The 20,619-nt window shown below is 42.9% G+C and overlaps 1 protein-coding gene across 17 annotated transcripts in view; it reads left to right on the forward strand.

Annotated features, from left to right (window-relative positions):
• Etl4 (enhancer trap locus 4) overlaps positions 1 to 20,619 on the forward strand; it is a 900,329-nt gene that overhangs the window by 631,064 nt on the left and 248,646 nt on the right. The window contains exon 1 of one of the 17 annotated variants that reach the window (XM_006497419.3): positions 1,923 to 6,846. The exons of 15 other annotated variants lie outside the window; for them this stretch is intronic. Coding sequence is in view for 1 of the 2 variants with exons in the window: in XM_006497417.4 (XP_006497480.1) it covers positions 18,823 to 18,924 (102 nt within the window). In the remaining variant the exon portion in view is untranslated. Of the gene's footprint in view, positions 1 to 1,922; positions 6,847 to 16,336; positions 18,925 to 20,619 lie in introns of those variants that run through there. One more of the 17 variants, XM_006497417.4, reaches the window with a different exon arrangement.

Raw genomic sequence — 20,619 nt, forward strand, 5'->3', positions numbered from 1 at the left:
AGAGAAAAATGCCAGTGGATATAAGGAGAGGGAAACTGGGTTGTTGCTAACTAAACTTTGATGCCAGCAGAAAAGTATGGCTTCACAGACCTGGACCATGGTATGGGATTAGAGTAAAGGCAAAGTTCAAAAATGAGCTTTCAGCACTATGTGAGAAGGATGATGAAATTGGCTTGGTAACAGCCACAGTGCTTAGGCACAACAACAGTGATAAGGTCCAGGTGGAAGCTATGGTCTGGATGTACCCAGAGGTGCATATTGACACACCAGATATTAGGGAGGAAAAGAAGAACAGTGGTGGGCTGGAGGAGGACAAAGGTTCAAAAAGGACTGTCACAGGTTCAGCAGAAATAGATCCAAGACCTGGTTTCAGAACCTGGGAATGGTGGCACATACCTTTAATCCTAGGCACTTGGGAGGCAAAGGCAGGCATGAGGTCAGCCTTGTCCACATTGCTCCAGGACAGACAAGGCTACATCGAGATTCTGTCTCAACATCTTCAGGTCTCATTCTATTATTCAGCCTGTACCACACTCTTCAGAAGGTCGCCAAGTGGTCATTGTTATCCATTCCTGATGCTTGGAAACATTTAGAGACTAGAGAGCTGGGAAATGAGTTGGTGATGTGCCTGCTACACAAGCATGAGGACATGAGTTCGGATCCCCTGCACCCACAAGAGGGGAAGTCGTAGCAGAAGATATGCAGCATCAACCTCTGGCCTCGGCATGTTCCTTCACATATACATACACGCACACATGCGCACATGCACACCCCAATATGCACACACAGACACACTCACAGACATTATACACAGCAGTCATTACACAGATAAAATGAAAGATTAAGGAGAAGCAGTAATAATGAGAGGTCAGAACTGACATTACAGTGTCAGCTTTTGGGTCTGTTGATGGGAATAGGTTGTGGGGGGTGGGGTGGGGTAGGGGAAAGCAGCAGGTCTGGAGCCTGCGTTAGAACAGTATTTAGAATCATCCTTCAGCAGCCTCTCCCACAGCCTCACCTTGCATTCTCATCTCAGTTATCTTTAGCTTAGCAGCTCTGTTCTTTCTCTGTGCATCCATTTCCCTTATCTGCTGTTTTCCAGGAGTACCCACCAGCCTGTCTTTGCGTGGAGGTGAATCAAAGCCTTGCATGTTCTGAGTTTCTGGATTGGAACTTTGAACTGAGGAATCGATTTTTGAGGGGTGGGGCAAATACCAGCAGGCTTTGCCCTGCCAATTCCTGCACCAAAAACATTTTTTTTTGCACAAACGGAACGTGGGATGACTTGGTTTCGTGAGCGTTTATTGGCATTGCTCCTAACGGTGGTCAATGATGCTGCTTAGCCAGCACCTCTAAGATGCTGAAGGCTGAGCAGGGGTAGTGACTACAGAAAATAGAGTGCTAGAGAAACCCATGGCCCTAGTGTGCTGGGAGAGTGGTGAGACTTTCCAGTATTTTGTATCCACTCTCTTTTCCTCCTACTCTTATTTCTTTGTTCCCTCCTTTTTCTGTTTTCAGATACTTCAGTCAAACCAGAATAGTCTCCTGTGCAAAAGCATCCTAATATAAAAAAGTATGAGAAGCACGTTCAAAGGCCAGCATGCACTTTACCCACTGCCCTGACCCTTTCTCCTAGTATTGCATGAAACATCCATATGTTCCATCTCGTCACTACCTGTACTTTCAAGTCATATGAGCTAGTATAGAGCACAAATTTTATACTTTTTCTCAGATCTATTATTATTATTATTATTACTATCAAGAATCAGTTTACATTTTTATTTTCAGATAATCTCTCTCATTGTTTGAGCTTCTATTTTAAACAATTTCCTTTCCTAATTTTTAAAACTTATCTTTTATCATTTCTTTAAATGAGTTTGATCTTTTAAAAAAATTAATTTTATGTGTATGAGTGTTTTGCCTGCATGTATGTATTTGGACCATGTGTTTGCTTGGTTCCCATGGATATCATAAGAGGGTTCTGGATCCTCTGGAACTGGTAAAGGTGGCTGCAAGCCAATATGTGGGTATGCAGAACTGAACCCAGATTTTCTGCAAGAGCAACAAATACTCTCAACCCTTGAGGATCTCCAAGTTGTTTAATTTTTAATAGCACTTTCATTTATGTATTTGTTTGTATTTTCATTCTATGTGTATATGCATACGCACCATGGTATACAAGTCAGTTTTAATCCCCTTCTGCCATGTGAGTTCTGGAGATCAATCTCTGGATAGGTGGTCTGTTTTGGCATTAGGTACCTGTTTCTACTGAGTCATCTCACCATCCCCAAATGAGCTTAAACTTAATATTCCCTGGCTAGCATGGAACTTGGTTTGAAGACCAGGCTGGCTTCAAACTTGCAGCAATACTATGGGTCTGCCCACTGACTGCTACGATTATAGGCATGCCTCACCATGACTAGAGTCAGGCTGGATTTTGATAGGAGAGTTCATTTGTTAACACTAAGCTAACTATTATTACTCTCCATTAAGTTTGATCCCAAATGTGTCTGTTCATCTCTAATTATATGTGGCTTCTGCTAAGTAAAGCTCAATGACAGGCGCTTGAGTTTAGGTCCTGACATGCTGTGCTTGAAATGGCAAGAGGTGGCTACAAGGTAAAATGACTTAGCCACTTAGAGGCCAATGAGGACTGGACTCTGTGCCAGGAAACTAGACTGCACACATGCAGCCTGGAGTTACAAGATACATCAGTCAGGGTTCTCCAGAGCAAGAAAAGAAATAGCAAAATGCTCTTTCTTCAGGAGAGCTCAGCCTTTGCTCTTTAAACCTGACACTGATTGAATTATGGAGGGTGATTGGCTTTATTCACACCCTAATGACTGATGTGAGTCACATCTGAGGAATTCCTTCAGAGCAAAATCTTGACTGGGGTTTGATGGGACAACTGGGTACCACAGCATAGCCAAGTGGCTACACAAAATAAACTACCCCCCACAAAGCACCATTAAGCAGTAGTAAAATAAGAATGGGTGAGTTCTAAACGAAATCTACAGCATCCAATAACATCAAGAGGATCAAGGCTGGGGGTGGTGGCGTGGGGGATGAAGGATTTCCAGGGTTGGGCGCCACTATTTCCCTCAAATATTCAAATGCTGTTTTTCTTTTGGTGACACCCAAAGTATGATTTCCACTTACAATATATGTCCTTGTTTCTTTCAGTGGCCTTTGGTTTTTATTTGGAGCAGGTTGCAGAATTTTCTAGAGACTGGTGTTTCCTTAGCCTTTATCTTCATTCACCCTTGGGATCTGTTGGCCCTTGGATTATAAGGGTTGGAATCTGCATAATGATGTCTTAACCCTGTTCTGTGTTGCCCATGATAGCCTGTATACAGCCCAGAGCTAGATCAATGCCTTCCTCTGCTCAGCCTCTGTTGCTGATGGCTGCTTCCTTCTTAGATTCCTCCTGGCTTGACTTGCTTCTGTAGCTGGACAGTTCTAGAATCCCAAACATGTCTTCACTTAGGATGTCTGGAAGATCCACAGAAAGTCTGCCTTTGGCAATCCAATAAAGACTTTCAAGTTAGAAGAACTCCACTTGGCCTGGCTTAATTTATTTAGAACTTTCATACACCACTGAGAGTGGATTTATTAAGCTATGGGTAGTGCTGTCTTTGGTTAACACAGTTGTTCTGGTGTCAACTCTTGGGTCCACCCAGATTTATACTGAGCCTCCAACACTTTATTTCTGTGGAAGACCCACCCAACCTAATCACTTTGAGCATATCTATAGGAAATGTGGAAATGGTGGTCTTTCTTGCCTCACATTGTGGCTATCAAGCGCAAAGGAAGTAAGAATTGATTATTTTAACAAGGAAAGTGTTCACTGAAGGTACTGTTTGCTAACTGACAGTTTCTAACTCACCTCTTTTACCATATGCATGTGTTCTTTCATCTTTCAGGGGCTTTATTGCTGAGTGAGTACTTCACTACTTCTGTTACAACATAGATTTGTTGAAACAGATTCGAGTGTTATTTGCTCTCTTGAGTCAATTATAGATGCAAGAGATGTCGATAAATTAAAATCAAGCCAGATTATTACATTAGTTATTTTTCTTCCCATTACCCCTGAATACCTGGTATAAGAACCCACTTAAGGGAGGAAAGATTTGTTTTGGTTCATGGTTTGAAGCACTGTCCACAGTGCTGGGGAAGATATGCATGCTGGAGCAGCTATGGTGGTAGACCAAGGAAGGAAGAGGAGAAAGAACATTGAGGGAAGCTGAAGTACTCCGCCCCAGACCCCATCAATTACTAACTTCCCCTACCAACTCCCTGTCTCCTGAAGATGCCAAGGCCTCTCAAAACAGCACCAACCACTGGAGAGTAACTGTTCAAACAAACAAGCCTGTAGGACATTTTACATACAAACTATTACATTGTTTTAAATGCCTGAACTTAGTTACTAGTTTAGTAAGATCATGATACTATTCTTTAAGAAGTGTTGGCAGCTCTGCATTGCCCTCATTTGGGGACTGTAAGAGAAGTCCTTACTGGCTGGCCAACCTTGAATCAAATCTTGGCATCCGTGCCAACCTTCATGTGTTGTCCTTATGGCTAAGATTGCTGGAGCATGAAACTAGCCCACACTAAATCAGCCAACGTTCCCACATCCCATAATGATGTCATCCCCAGCATTTACCTCTGCTTGCCTGCCTATGAATGGGTTAATCCTGGCTTCTGCCTCCAACTTATTTTTGTAATTATCCTCATGTGCCTTTCAGATGCTGATTTTTTTTTTTAATCTCTTTTCCAAGCTTGACTTGAGTAAGCAAAAGCTGAGATACTGTCATTTCCTAAATAAGCTAAAGGGAAGATTTGGCCCATTATAACCACTCTGCCTGCTGAATCTATGTTCACGGGCTCCTCTCTAATGGAACGTCGAGGAATAACTATAATTGAATAGTGCTTCCACTCCATCTGCAGATTCCACCAAATCAAACCCAGATTTGGTTCTATCTTGTTTTTGTTTGTCTCGCATTGTGTTTGTGCCCCCATTGGGTGAAGCATAAGCTTGGGCTTCATCTGGATATATTTGCAACTCACAGAGGCAGTAATTGAGTCTCTGAATCTCCTTACCTACCCCGAGGGTTCCAACTCTGAGCTGTTGCATTAAACCCCACTAGTTCTTGGTTCCCTTCAAAGGTAATGTCCCATCTGTTGACTGTGAACTGGGGCAATGTAGAACTCAGATCTGTCAGGGCTATTCACTGATCCAAAGACCTTCCCTTTCCTTTACAGAAAGAGCCACTTCCGAGTTTTTGAAGCCAGTGCTTTGCTTTCTGCAGAGGACAATGTGAGCTTGGCATAGTGTAAAGGTTAACACTTGCTCTCTGGCCTCTGAGGGCAGGTGCTGCTGAGCCTTGTGCAGCTTGCTGCAGGGTGCTGGGGAATGAGAGCTGCTGGATCCTGCAGCAAGGCAGCATCCGGCTGTCTCCGGCACCGTGGTATTGTGTCTGATCCCATTCAGTCTCGCTGAAGTCCTTTATGCTGTGGCGCCTGACAGCCAATTGATAATGGTCTGTAAACTCTGGTGGATTTGGAGCAGGTCCATGCAAACGTTTCAGTGGCAGGCATCAGCAGTTTTAAACCCGTGTCTGTGCCACATTTGGAAGTGGAAAGAAGGAGTAATTAGCTCAGCATCATAACCAGGAAGTTTTCGGGACAAGTAGGGATTTTATTTTTTAAAGAATGTAATAGTAGAGCTGGAGAGATGGCTTAATGGTTCAGAATGCTTGCTGATGCTGCCTAGGACCCAAGATCCCTTCCCAGCACCCACATGATGGCTCATAGCTATCTGTATCTCCTGTCCCAGAGGCTGTGATGCTGCCTTCTGGGCTGCAGGCAGTGGGGCACACATGGTACACATATAAACAGGCAAACAAGCGAAGCACCCATCCACAAAACTAAAAGCAATTTAAAATCTTTAAAAAACAATCTGAGATAGTGAAAATTGCATACGTGTTTGTCCAGCTACTTGTATAAGCTTGGGAGACATGCACATGCTTGCTAGGAAAGGGTTAAAAATGTCTGTACCTCCTCCCACCTCTACAGCCACAGGCCACAGGCAAATGTACACAGCTGCACCCGCACACACAGACACACACTCAGGTAAGGAACCTGTTTTGCAGGTTTTCCTGGTTAAAAGTAGGTAGGGGGTTGGTGGCGGGGAAGAGCAGGAAAACCTTACAAGTGCAGACTGAAGATTTTTCAAAGTAACTTTACCCGGTAGAGAGAGGCACACTTGTGCCACTGTGAGGTTTTTTTTTTTTTCTTCCTCTTGCACTGATTAAGTGCATTGTTAGACAGGGAGGGGCAGATTAGCGAATGCCTATAATTTTGATCATTGTTTTCTGCAAAACAGCTCAGGCTTTGAAAACGAAGCCACCGTTTTTTTGGTTCCCTTGCTGCCAACAGCACAAATTACACCGCGCAAAGATCCCGAGCCCGGCTGAAAGGTTTCATTAATGAACAATTTCAGATGATTGTTTCAGTCTTTACTTGACAGGTAACGTTGGCATGTAGGCAGGTGGTGTTAAGGTTTCCATGGAGATTTATGATGTCATGCTTGAAAGAGCATGTCAAGACAGCCAGTTTAACAAGTAGTTACTCAAAAAGTCCTATAGGCTACAAATAGGCTTTATGCAAATGAGGAGAGTTTCACTGGGAAAAACTGCAAAAGAAAACAGCCGAGGCATGGAGGGGGGTTTACCTGACAGCTCGGAGGACGGATGAGTCCGAAGACCATTAGATTTGTAAAGTTTCAGAAGATGAACTAGGATTTCTTCTTTCGCCTCTGCCTCACCTGTGGAGTGCTTGGTACAGGTAAATGCATGTGCTTTTTTTTTCCTGTTTTTTTTTTTTTTTTTTTAATTTCCAGTTATTGCCAAAAGGTTATTTGGAAACCCTGTGGTCTGTTGTGAGCATTGTTCACTTGGCAGGAAGAATGGAGTCTATAAGCATAGCTTTTTCACACGGAGTGTTCCAGCTTTGGGGCTATCTTAAGGGCTTTTTTTTTTTTTTTTTTGGTTGTTGTTGTTGAATGAACTGAGATTTTTGAATAGAGCTGAAAAACAAGTAATGTATTACGTATTATGCTGATTGTGCCCATGGAGAATGCTGCAGGGACAGACGACACAGAGAGGGACTCACAGGATGACTGAGCATCAAGATACTGTATACATTTGTTGACTGTTCCCAGATGCTGCGCGCATGTGTGTGTGTGTGTGTGTGTGTGTGTGTGCACGCGTGTGTGTGTGTGCATGCACACGCATCTGAAGGTAAGACTCTGGTAATTCTGGATTTTCATTTTGTAAAATATGAAAACTAAAATCTTTGGAATATCTAGGAAATAACCTGGGACTCAGATTTATAAACAGGGCCCTTCTGTTTTCAAATGTGCTTGCATGTTTTGTTTTTTTGTTTTCCTTCATAAAAATGTTCGCTAAGGGGGAGGGTATAGGGGACTTTCGGGATAGCATTTGAAATGTAAATGAAGAAAATACCTAATAAAAAATTGGGGAAAAATGTTCTCTAAGACTGGAAAAAAATTAACTGTGCTGGAGTTATTAGTTTGGGAACTTTTAAGAAACTAGCTGTAAATAGCAGGATGGATGAAAGAAAGAGGAGGGAAAAGTTAATAGTTAGAAAGCTCGCTTCCAGACAGAAGCCTGGTCACCTGGTAGTGGAGGCAGGTGGATGGCCCTGTAGCCTTGATGGGTACAGACCCCTCAATTGGCAGCAGAGGAGACATCTCCTGCTGTTAACTGTTCTATGAGCAGTTAAGCTCCCCCTCTTCAAAAGAACATGGAGAAAATTCATTTGTTTCTTTCCAATAATACAAGGATTAAAGTCTGAGCTCAAGGTACCTGGAACAGGGAAACTAGGGACTTTTAAGACAAAACCTGCTTTGAAACTGTTTTGAATATGTAAGCACGGAATCAGAACTGCTGCTTTCGGAGGACTTGGATTAGCATTGGGATTAGCATTCAGTTCAATTGTTACCAGTTAGATCTGAAGGTGACAAAGGAGACGGAAGTCCTGTTTTCCTCACTGGCTGTGTGACTCGGGGAAAGTAAATTCATACCCTTGAGCCTCAGTTTTCACCTCCATACACTGAGGGTGACCAGTCATGGTGTCATCGCTCAACTCTAAATGTTGAGGCCTCTTGTATTATGGGTTGTTTTTGCTTAGAATGCATGAGGCAATTCTGTATTACAAAGCGCTGCTTTTTCCCCTCTTCTTTTCTATCCTCTTCATGTTTTTACAACAGCCAAGTAAAGACTTGTAGAGTCTGTGTCTTGCATTTTGTAGATGAGTGATCTATGAGTCAGAAAAGTAGAGTATATTATTACACGTTTGCAGATTCAGTATTGTTTCTCATGTTAATGAATATAGAGAAAATTATTTCATCATTAAAATAACTCCCAAGCAGCAACAAAGGAACAACTATATGTGTGTGCGCGCACGTGGATAATATATAATGTATACACACATATATAATACATATTGCAAGATTAATAGTGTTTGTGCTGCTTTTGTGGGGAGTTGGCTGAAATCATGTGAATGCATTTTTTACTGATAACCTGCTCATCAGAATTCAGGCCACTGTAAACACAGTGTGAGATTGCACCCACCTCACACTTTTCTGAATCTGATTCTCTTCAGGAATCAGATGTAGATGTCACAGTGATTATTGAAGTAGAAGCCAAGTCTCCCAGAAACTGTGGGTTCCACATGATGAGGAGTTCCAGGTAGCAACTCTTTGCTACCTTTTTTATTCTGGCCTTTGGCAGCCCCTCCCTTGTCTCCATCCCGGAAGTCTGAGCAGCTCTTGACTGGTTTCCATATCAGGATCCTCCAGCTATTGTCTCTAGGGTGCTGGAATTACAGGTTTGCACCACATCTGGCTCATGAGTAACAACAGTGTATCTAGTCAGGGGAAACACTCTGGTAGTTCTGGACTTTCCTAAGCACTTTTAAAAGTTCCAGGTTTCCAGAACTACCCAGAATCCATGCTGCCTGCAAAGGCTCTTAGGATGAGCTTGGGTGGCCTCCCAGAGTTGATCCTAGACTCCCTTTGACATCTGTGCTGCTGAAACTCTGAATGAATTCATTGTAGTTTAATGCCAGTGGTCATATGAATCCTGCTTTATGACTGACTCCAGTTTCCAGCCCTGTGTGTGTGTGTGTGTGTGTGTGTGTGTGTGTGTGTGTAGATTATCTCCAGAGACAATCTACAAACCCAAAACTAAATCTTTATTTCATAAGAGTCTCATGGCAGAGGTTTAACCCAGGGTTGAGAGTCTGCATAGCGTGACGTCTACCAGCAACAGAGACCCAAAGCTTCAGATACATTTAGAATCACTAGTGAATATTCATTTTCTTTTTAACTAGCAAACCACACAGTTGCCCTGATCTCCATTAGACATAATCGCTGCCAAGCGAAGCAACGTTGGATAAGTAACTAGTGACTGAGTAGTGTGGAGTTTGGAACATGGCAGTATTTGGTAAAGATTCAAAATCAGAAAGGGTATGTGCAGGGTTTAAAGAATCTAGGTGCTTGGGTTCAAATCCCACCTCCGTTTCTTACCTGTAGCACAAACTTTCCATTGGAGGGCATGCATAGGCCATTATATGCCAGTCAGATAGAGCAACTGGACTCTATCTTATAGATTAAACTCAGGCCCTCTCACATGCTAGGCAAGCACTACACACCCATGTTCCCAACCCAGAGATTTAAAAACCTCTTTGTAATAAAGGAGATCGTCTTTCATATCCTATTATTGCCTTATAATTTTTAAAATTTATTTCTTTAAAAAAAAGGAAGGCACTGGAATGTCCTAGTGTGAAAAAAAAAAGTTACAAGAAGTTGTCTTAGCTGGCTGTTGAGGAGGCGGAAGAGCGTGTTCTGAGTGGGAGGACAAAACTATTCTAGATGTTGATTACAGTCCAGGCCCTTTCTATGTTATTTACCAGTGAACTTCATTAGAAGCACCCACGTTTACAGTGTATGTGTTTTGAGACAGGGTTTCTCTGTGTAGCTCTGGCTGTCCTGGAACTTACTCTGTAGAACAGTCTGGCCTCGAACTCAGAGATCCCCTGGCTCTGCCTCCCCAGTGCCAGGCTTAGGGTTCAGCTTTTTAGCTCAGCCAGATTCAAACTCATGATCTTCCTCTCTCATGTGTTGGGATTAGAGGCCCAAACACCGTGCCTGACTTCTCCAATACCTGTTTATTTCAGAGACAGTCATCATCCATCGCAAAAGAGCCCTGTCATGACAGGTGACATGGCCATGGCTTATCCTCCTGGTAGGTGGCGACTGGCAGCAGAGGTGGAGTAGAGGAAGTAGAGAGATACACTTACCCTTGCACCATCAAACTGTGTTCTTAGTTTCAACTGTTTTACAGAATGTAAGCCTTTTAGAGGAGTCCAAAGTTGGTACATATTTTTTTATCATACATAGTAATACATAAGGCCTGTGGTTTGGGGGTCATTTCATATTTTAATGTGAATTTCCTCATAGATCTTTACAAAATCCGTTGCCTTTTCATAAAGCTCCTGACCTTCACACTTTACCTGTAACTTTATATGAGAGGAAATATGGATGGGTGGATTTTCATTTTTCTCCTTGATAGAGGTGTAAGATTTAAGGAAACAGGTCTTTCTTTTTCTCCTCTTCTGTGATGTTGTATCCTGCCTCCTCTTACTTTTATTCCTCCTCCTCTTTTTCTCTTCCTCTTTTCCTCCTCCTCTTCTTTCTCCTAGTTTTCCTCCTCCTATTTCTTTTTGATTTTTTTTTTTTTTTTTTTGGCATTGTGAATGGGACCTAGAGTCTGAAACATCCTAGGCAAGTTTACATCATTGAGCCCATCTTCAGTCCCAAGGCAGTGCTTTGAGATATCTAATCACTCCCCTCTTACTTACTGCTTATAACCAATGAAATACATCCTTCTTGCTTTATGACAACAGTGTGGCCTCACAAAACTGGAGACCTTCAGAGCTTTGGATTCTGGTGGGAAGAAATAAATCCAGGACACCCTTAGTAGAGACAAAACAGGCATCCTGGATCAGCTTTTTCCTGGGGACAGGAATCTCTGTTGTGTCTATTTTGGAAAAGAGAGTGCACAGGCGAAAGGGTGTTGAGATCCCTGACTGTGTGACTTGTAAGCACAAATGTAAAATGTTACCATGAAAAGAAATACTTGCCCTGAGTTCTCCCAGAAAGAAATGAGCAGATCACTTTATAGGACCTGTCAGTTCTATTAGCCCAGAGTCCATTGGATATTAGCATCTAGGTTCTTGTTCTATGTGCATCATGGTGGGACATTGCATGACTTTGACAGTGCATAGTTACTATACCTCCCATTCCAGGTTGGTTCTAATTTAAGTAACAGATGTGATACCATGCTTCCCACCCTGAGTTCCATTAGGGTTAGCAAATGCAGACAGTCACATTGGCCCCATAAAACTGATGGCAGGGTTCCTATGACTGTGAGCCCCTACATCACACTGGATGGAGAAAGCAAAGATCCTATCAGGGGAGTGTCTGCACTGACCAGTCATTAACACTGTGGATCCTTCAGACTTGCTTTGGCCATTCTGAGCAGTGAACCAAACTGATGCTTCAGCTGCATCTGGAGTAGCTAGGGAGCAGACACATGGCCTTATAACACAACATGCACACTTATACACAAATAAACAGGCACAAACTCATGCACACACAGGCACAACACACTCTCATGTATGCACACACAATGCAGTACACTCACTTATGTATACACACACACACACACACACACACCTGGGCACATATACTCATGTACAAATGGACACCTACATGGTTATTTTTTTCTTTGATGTTGAGAATGTTTGTGAAAACCACTCAGGGCATCAGGAAGACATCACATCGCCTTTCCACAGTAAACACGCCAAAGCTTCCATTTGACTTTTTGTGGCACAGGAGCAAATTTGTTTTGTAATTGTCTCTGAATTCTGCACAAAGGAAGTTGCAAGATTTCCTTCTCCAGTGTTGTTAGTATTGAATTTCTTTCTTATATTAAATTGCATGACTGTTGAAGACAGTACTTCAAGTGATTGTCTCATAAAGGATATTTTTCAGTCTCCTCCTTGTGCACTATTTGTGTGTCCATATGTATATGAATGTGTGTTGTGTGTTTCTATGAATGTGTGTTGTGATGTGTGTGTGTATATGAGTGGGTAGGTGTCCATTTGTACATGAGTGTGCCCATGTGTGTGTGTATAGATAAGTGTGTGAATTGCATTGTGTGTGCATACATGAGAGTATGTTGTGTTGTGCCTGTGTATGCATGAGTTTGTGCATGTCCATTTGTGTATAAGTGTGCATGTTGCATTGTGTGTAAGTGTATGCATGAATGTGTGTGTCCATTTGTGTGTATGTGTGTGGTATGTTTTATGTGTATATGTGTGTATGATAGTGTGAGGCATATGTTTGTATGAGTATGTGTGTTGGGATGTATGGATGTGTGTATGCAAGAACACAGCATAAACTGACTTAGAACAATTCTGTTTTTAACCACAACTGTCAAAGCGGTCCCATAATATCTTAACTTGGTCTTTTAGAATTGTTGTTTAGATTCCTGCTTCTTTTGTTTCATTTGTTTCCAGGTTGCAAGTACTACTGCAATGACTTTCCTTGTACCTATAAACATACCAGCACATCTAAAGAACAAATTTCTGAAAGTTAAGTCAGATGACCAGCGTTGAAAGATACCACTCAAAAATATTAGAACATACTGGTTAGTATTGTGGATGGGGATGTAGGGGATGTCACAGGGAATGTTCCATCACTCTCACATGACCCAGTCATAGTGGTCACGAAGTGATTAAAAACACTAGACTCAGATATGAACATATGACCAAGTTAGGCTAACCAAACAATGCAGTACATTGTGTAGTCTCAACATACCGAAGAAAGCCTTGGGAGAGATTTGAAGCTCCAGCTCTCTTGTTGTTGTTGTTATTTCTCTGTATAGCCTTGGGTGTCCTGGAACTCACTCTGTAGACCAGGATGGCCTAGAAGGATCCATCAGTTTTAGCCTCCCAAGTGCTGGGATTAAAGGTGAATACCATCACCACAGGCTCCAATTCTTTTTTAAAAGACTTGCGGGATCTGTCCATCTTCGAGTGCAGCAGGATTGCTCTGTATGTCCGTTGGCACAAACCAATGCTGTTCTCATAGTATCTTCATTTTCTCCTTTCTCCTCAAAAATTGCTCATGATACTCCCTCTTATCCAGAGACATGATGGCTCTGCAGCTAATGAAAACACACCTCGAAACGGTATTTTGTGACAGTGCATATGCTTGCCAGTAGTCAGTTAACCCAGAAAGAATCACGAGAAACAACTCAGTTTAGAGAAAAAAGAGGAAGGTCACAACTGTGATGGGCAAATTAAGGGAAAGCCATAATTGAAGCAGTTTCATTAAAGAGATATAATTACTGTCACCCTAGGAGGAGGTAGGTGACTTCTAAGCCAAATACAGCTTTTATAAATCATTAGAAAAAAATTGGCCAAGCTTCGTATATTGTGGGATAAATACAATATTTTCTTCCTCCAAGTATTAAATACCATAGATATAAGTTTTTTTAAATCATCTATTTTATGGAGACGAGCACAGGTGTGACATAGTGGACTTGTGGAATTCAAAGGATACCTTCTGGGAAGTCCTTTGTTATCTTCCACCATGTAGGCACCAGAGATTGAATTTAGGCCACCAATCTTGGCCACAAGGGTCTTTGCCTGCTGAGCCACTTTGCCAGCCTACCACAGAGTTTTTATGGCACCCAGACACACAGTAATCAAATTTCTTTATGCATTCCAATTCAATCCAAAGCAATACAATTGAACTTTTCCTGGTATATATCCAAGGATCACTGAAAACAAATGTGTTAGGGCTGGAGAGATGGCTCAGTGGTTAAGAATACTGACTGTACTTCCAGAGGTCCTGAGTTCAATTCCCAGCAACCCAACCACATGGTAGCTCACAACCATCTGTAATTGAATGCAAGGCCCATTCTGGTGTGTCTTCAGACAAATACAGTGTACTCATATCCATAAAAAAGTGTAAATGTTAATATTGGAATCCCCACACACATCACTACCTGTCAGCAATGTCACACAGTTCTGCCTATTATCATCTTTTAAATGGAGAAACATTTGTATGTATGAGTAGATGTATGTATGGCTGTTAAGATGACTCAACAGATAAAGACTGTTGCCCCCAAATCTGCTGACCTGAGTTTACTCCCTGGAACTCAGGGAAGTGAAGGAGAGATCCTCCAACAATTCCTCCTCTGATCTCCGAGTGTACACACAGCACACACAGTTAAACAAATTAGCAAACATTTAAAGAGATATGTATAAAAATTGGCGCCAAGACTGAGAATAAAGGAGAGTCTTGATTCTAATGGAAAGGGAGTGGGGATTTGAATTCAGCAATTCTAATCCCAGCCTGTGGAATGTGCTTTAAGAAGTGATCTGTTGAGTGGGCCAGATTTCAGGTCCTGTAATCAGGGAAGGTTTACCTCTCACTTCCCAGGCATGCCACAGGGCATGGAGAACTGAAAGGGGCCGGAAGAGATGCTGAGTCAGGCCTAGGGATTACTTGTGAGGCTTGTCAGAGGCAACTGAGAAGCAACTTCCTCCCCAGCGTTACAGGTCAGGAACCTGTTCTCTGTGGACAGACCTCCTAGATTCCCCCAGAAAGTGAACCCAGCGGTGGCTCATGGAGCAGGGTTCACAGAGTACAGTGCCCCTGAGCCCTCACACATGCACATATTTCTTGTTTCCCTGTAGGATTTCAGAAGTGCTCACCGGAATGGAGAAGACAGATTGGGCAACTTTCATAGCCAGAAATAAGGCCAGGTGGGAGACAGCTAGCCTGGGACCAGGGCTCTAGAAAGCCTTTGTAATGATCTGTGAGAGTTTCCATAAAATACTCATCTCAGCATTGGGGGCCATAGCACAGCGACAGAGCACGGAGTCGGCATGCTCCATCTCCACCATTGCAAAACAGAAAATAAACAAGAGTCAAAATTAAAATCACCAAATGGATAGAATCAGATGATTTTCACATAAAATAAAATTCCTCATACCCAACTGTTTGACACACAGCGGCATATCACAGCTTCCATGGCAGATTTTTTTCTTACTATTTATTTATTCTTATATTTTTTGTTTCTTTTGGGGGGGTTGCAAGGGCAGTGGGTGAATACGGAGGAACAGGGAGAGGAGTGGGACTGGGGTGCATGGTGTGAAATTCACAAAGAATCAATAAAATGTTTTTTTTTTTTTTTTTTTTTTTTTTTTTTTTTGGTTTTTCGAGACAGGGTTTCTCTGTATAGCCCTGGCTGTCCTGGAACTCACTTTGTAGACCAGGCTGGCCTCGAACTCAGAAATCCGCCTGCCTCTGCCTCCCAAGTGCTGGGATTAAAGGTGTGCGCCACCACCACACAGCCAATAAAAAGTTTTAAAGAATTCTCGTACCCCATGAACAACAACAAAAACAAAACAAACAAAACCAAATAAACCATGAATGTATGAACATATCATCAAGAAACTAGGGGTTTAAGCTCTTTTCAGAAAGTGTGCCAATGTCAAGTAAAGACAAAGCCCAGGTTTGGGGTAGACACAGAGCTCCACTCTCTATCCCACACCTGTCTTCCTCACCCACCTGACCTGACAACTGTGCCACATCTCTCCTGGTGGCATTGTGCTGGCATAGAGGGAATCTCACCTTTGTTATGGGCAGATTTAGTCTGAGTTCTACTTCGACTATTTGGTATTGTGTGGTCTTGAGCAGGGCACACTCTACATAAGCTTCTATGTTCACTGCTTTGCAAGATCACCCAAATTCAAGGTGAGGAGCACTCACCTGGCAACAGCTCTACTGGAAACATCTCATGACATTTTATGAGACATGATGGCTTTTTGTCCAATGTCTCAGTTATCTGAGGTTGATCAGGTTGGGAGGGGTCCCTGAGCAAGTATCCCCCAGAGCTCCCTTGGACTAAACCACCAACCAAAGAAAACACATGGTGGGACTCATGACTCTAGCTGCATATGTAGCGGAGGATGGCCTAGTGGGTCATCAGTGGGAGGAGAGGCCCTTGGTCCTGTGAAGGTTCTATGCCCCAGTATAGGGGAATGCCAGGGCTAGGAAGTGGGAGTGGGTGGGTTAGTGAGCAGGGGAGGGGGAAAGAGATAGGTTTTTTTGGGGGGGGGCAGGAAAGGGGATTCTATTTGAAATGTAAATAAAGAAAATAGCTTAAAAAAAGAATCTTTAGTAACTTTAGCAACATAAAAAGAGGGTCTTAGACTATAATTTCTGTGTTTAGGCATGTGAGTTATTTTCATTGTTATTTTAGAAATAGTGTTTCTCTAACTAACCTTGGCTGGCCGTGAACTCTCTATGTAGACCAGGCTGGTCTTGAACCCACAGAAGTCCTGCTTCTGCCTTCTGAGCACTGATTATTTGTTGTTGTTGTTGTTGTTGTTGTTTTATTTTGTCTAGGAGAGTTGTTTGTTTGTTTGTTTGTTTGACTTTTGAGCCAGTGTTTCTCTCTATAACTCTGGCTATCTTGGAACTTACTCTATAGACCAGGCTGGCCTGGAACTCAAGAACTCTGGCTTCTGGGTGCTGGGAAGAGCTAAACTGAGTGCTGGGATGAAAAGTGTGGTGTGCCAACATGCCATCTTTGTACTAACCACAACAACGGCCTTCTTCTCACCCTTAACAAATCACATGTTTTATGAGTGCTATCCACCACTGTCATTTTGTTTTTCACTGTGGTCTGGAAAGAAATCACTTGAGGAAGAGGGTCTATTGTGTAGAGAATTTCAGGTTGATCTGAATCCTACAAAGGAAAAAAAGAGATATAAATGGGAAGAAGCCAACCTAGAAAATAATGACGCTTGGATTTTTCAGGAGAAAGAATATTAAGAGCAGAGATCCCAAGGAACAGAGTACTTGTCCGTGAAAAACTCAAGTGACCCAGGAGAGGAGGCTGCAGTTCCTGAGCAACACTTAAGACTTTGGAATATTTTCTTCCTGTAGCACAGAGGATTTCAAACTAGGGAGTGATAATCTTTTTAGCTTTTGTTCAAATATTACTGTATAGAGAGCCACCTAGCTAGGCACGGGACACTCCTAATTGAGCCTATTTCCTTCTCTATCAGTACAGCAATCCTCAGAGGAACACTAGATGTCTGAACCATACTGGAGAGGCCCTAAGCTAGCACTTCACAGAGTTCAGGGGATCTGTCTGCTATCTGTGGGTCCCGGTCCCATGCATGGTATTCACAAACACAGTTCTACCTCTGTCGCTAACCCGCAAGGGCAAATGTTATTTCTGTTCTGTTTTTCCTACTTCTAAACACATTCAGAAAGTCTGCTGTGGCTACTAAAGTGTTTCCTTTTTACCACAAAACAAGGTACCTAGGAATACAAGGTACACGGCATGCAAAGTACCCAGGATGCCATGATGTCTATCCAAATCAAGATATATCTATGTTAGGTTCCTGGCTCAGGGTTGTTCCAGTGACACACTAATACTCGTGACCTTTGGCTCGTCATCTGCTCTCTACTGAAAAAGAAAAATCAGTGATATATACTTCAGAGAATTTGCTGACACTTCTCCTGCAACCTGACTTAGGCCAACACACTCAATGTACCATGCGTGGGAAGGTTGGCAAAAAATCAGAAGTGTAGACTGTGTTTTTGGTGGGGTTTTTTTTGTTTGTTTGTTTGTTTGTTTTATTGTTGTTGTTTTTGCTTTTTGTGTTTTGTTTTGTTTTGTTTTGGTGTCAAATCCGGGACCCCACAGGCTACCATGTGCTCTACTCCCAGTGCTGGGCTCTCAGCATCGTCAAGTCCCGCTGACACCTTCAGTGCTGGGCTTTGGTCACTTTGGACTTGTGAAAAATTCCTGGCAAGCTCATGAAGTAGCTGTCAACTCCCACACTTCACAGGCAAGGAAGTGGGCTTTGAACTGCTATGGCCTGGATTCCTCTTGCCCTGAGGATCCAGAGTGAATCTGAAAGTGGGTTTCTACAGCTTCAGAGAGCAGGGCAGTAAGTAGCCAGGTGAGATGGGTGGTGTAAGCGATCCCATCGAAAGCCCAGTGTTGTGGTAAGGATGGCCCTGGGTAGTTTTCAAACATTTGGCTGTCAGTTTGTTTAACTCCTTATAGGAGCCCTTTATACAGTTATTGCTGAAGCTCCCAGTTGATGAGGCAGGGCTGAAACAGTTGGCAATTCAGGTTTTGTCAGTTGATGGTGATTTACACAAAGTTCTGCCTCCAATCCCAGTGTTCATGAACTGTCCCAGCATGCACACCAGAAACAGGAGCTAGAAACGGCCCCTTCCCAAGCAGCTTGCTCCAATTTTCTTTAAAATTGGTATGTGGGTGGAGCTTATTTGGCCAAGTGAAATGTATGTTAAAGAGAGACATTCTTGCTAGGATTTTTGCTGTCCACATCCGTGTATGGTAAAACTCCACCCATGGTACATTTGCATAGCAGTGAAAAAACTGGTATTTCCTATCTGTGAGTGAGTCACACTCCCTTTCCTGAGCCTGTCTGTCTGTCTGTCTGTCTGTCTGTGTGTGTGTGGGTTGTATCTGGCCAGCTAGTTAGACAAATGGACTAGGCTGCAATTCAACTGCACTTGGAGGGGGCAGCACCTGCCACTCATGGGCTGGGCCCTTTTCTGCTCAGAGAACGCTAAGGTCTGGCTGATGGCCACAGCTGGACCTGGACATGGAGCCTTCAGTCTGCTCTCCACAGGAAAGGCCAAAGAGGAAAACAAGCCTTGGGTATTTCTGCTGTGGAGGGCCCCATGGCGCAGCAAGCAGGAGACAGGTACAGAAGTCACATGATTCTAGGGGTTGTCTCCCTTCCCAGGTGTCTCTGATTCCTGGCTGCTTTGTCCTGAATGTGAGTCAGGGAATGTTGGGGGTCACATGGTTACTTTTAAATTAAATTATAGTTCTCAAGTCCAAGCTGATTGTTCTCAGTTGTTAAACCTTGTTTAGTGATAACTAAATTGTTGTCCTTTATTATGAAAAACATAATCTCTTAATTTTCTGCAAAAAAAAAGCCTTTCTTGATGATAATGGAGCGTTTCTGACTAAAGAGCATCTCACCTCACCTTGCTGGGTTCTGAAATCAAACTGTGGGCATCTGGTTTAGAAGTGCGGCTGCTTAGCATGTGGTGGTGCAGCCATGGGTGAGCTAGGCAAAGAGCTCTACCATTGAGTTTCTTAAAACATACCAAGCTGCAGGCTGCCTTGCCACCACACCGGGAAGACAAAGCCTCAGCGTGTTCCATCTTGTTCCTGCATGACTTCGAACCCTGTACTGATCTGGGCAGGGGCCCTGTACTCCTGGGCAGGAGGAGCCGAAAGGCTCCACAGTGCTGGGGAAACTGATCAGCTGTGTCCCATGAGGAAGGAGGTTTTGGCACGGTGGAGGCAGGGGAGGGACTTCGTAGAAGCTCATGTAGAGAAAAAGTAAAACTTCAAACCAAGAAAGCGCTAAAGCCGGAATCGTTTGATGTATTTCTGATCTGTTATTTCATGGAGCTGTCTTTTGAATGACAGAATTATGTTTGGGGATGAAACCTCATAAAATAGGGATAGTTACCAGGTCTGATACAGGAACACAGTAAAATAAATAATAATAATAATGATAATGATAATAATAATGTTTTCTGAAGGAACAGAATGAACTGTAGTTTCCATAAGCCTGAGTAGAAACCATGGCCTGGGAAATATGTGGTTTTGCTTTTTGGTGTGTGTGTGTGTGTGTGTGAGAGAGAGAGAGAGAGAGAGAGAGAGAGAACACGTATGTGGGTGTGCATGCACAAATATGTGTGTTCAATTTAGACTACACTGCTGCTGTCAATGCTGAAGGTCTATTCCTTGGCTAGTGTACTTTCTTCAGACATTTATTTCTCCAAGATAGTCCTGAGCACAAGGAAGCAGGTGAAAATAGGGAATGTTGGATCTATGAAGAGTCAGGAAATAGCAAGGCAGGTGATCAGGTCAGAGGTAAGGAAGAAATTACTCTTCCTTATATGGAAAGTAGGCAAAAGGCCCAGGGACAGACTTAGACGGGCTGTAAAATTATCTTTGAATGGGGGGAACATGTGGGTGCATATAAATGAGTGGTTAGGACGAAGATATGGCTGATTGAAACTAGAGGGTTGATGGGTTTCTCTGGGCCTGGAGTCAGTTCTTTCTTTCTTTCTTTCTTTTTTTTTTTTTTTTTTTTTTTGGGTTTTTTGTTTTTTGTTTTTGTTTTTGTTTTTTTGAGACAGGGTTTCTCTGTGTAGCCCTGGCTGTCCTGGAACTCACTCTGTAGACAAGGCTGGCCTCAAACTCAGAAATCTGCCTGCCTCTGCCTCCCAAATGCTGGAATTAAAGGCACCACCATTTCCCAGCCCGGGGTCAGTTCTTGAAGGACTGGATTAGTTACTGGGGGAACAGGTCATTAAAGCTAGAGCTCTCCAGTCTCAAACATGTATACACTTGCTCTAATACTTTCCACTATGAG

Source organism: Mus musculus, chromosome 2 (assembly GCF_000001635.26).
Source record: "Mus musculus strain C57BL/6J chromosome 2, GRCm38.p6 C57BL/6J".
Classification (NCBI taxonomy): domain Eukaryota; kingdom Metazoa; phylum Chordata; class Mammalia; order Rodentia; family Muridae; genus Mus; species Mus musculus.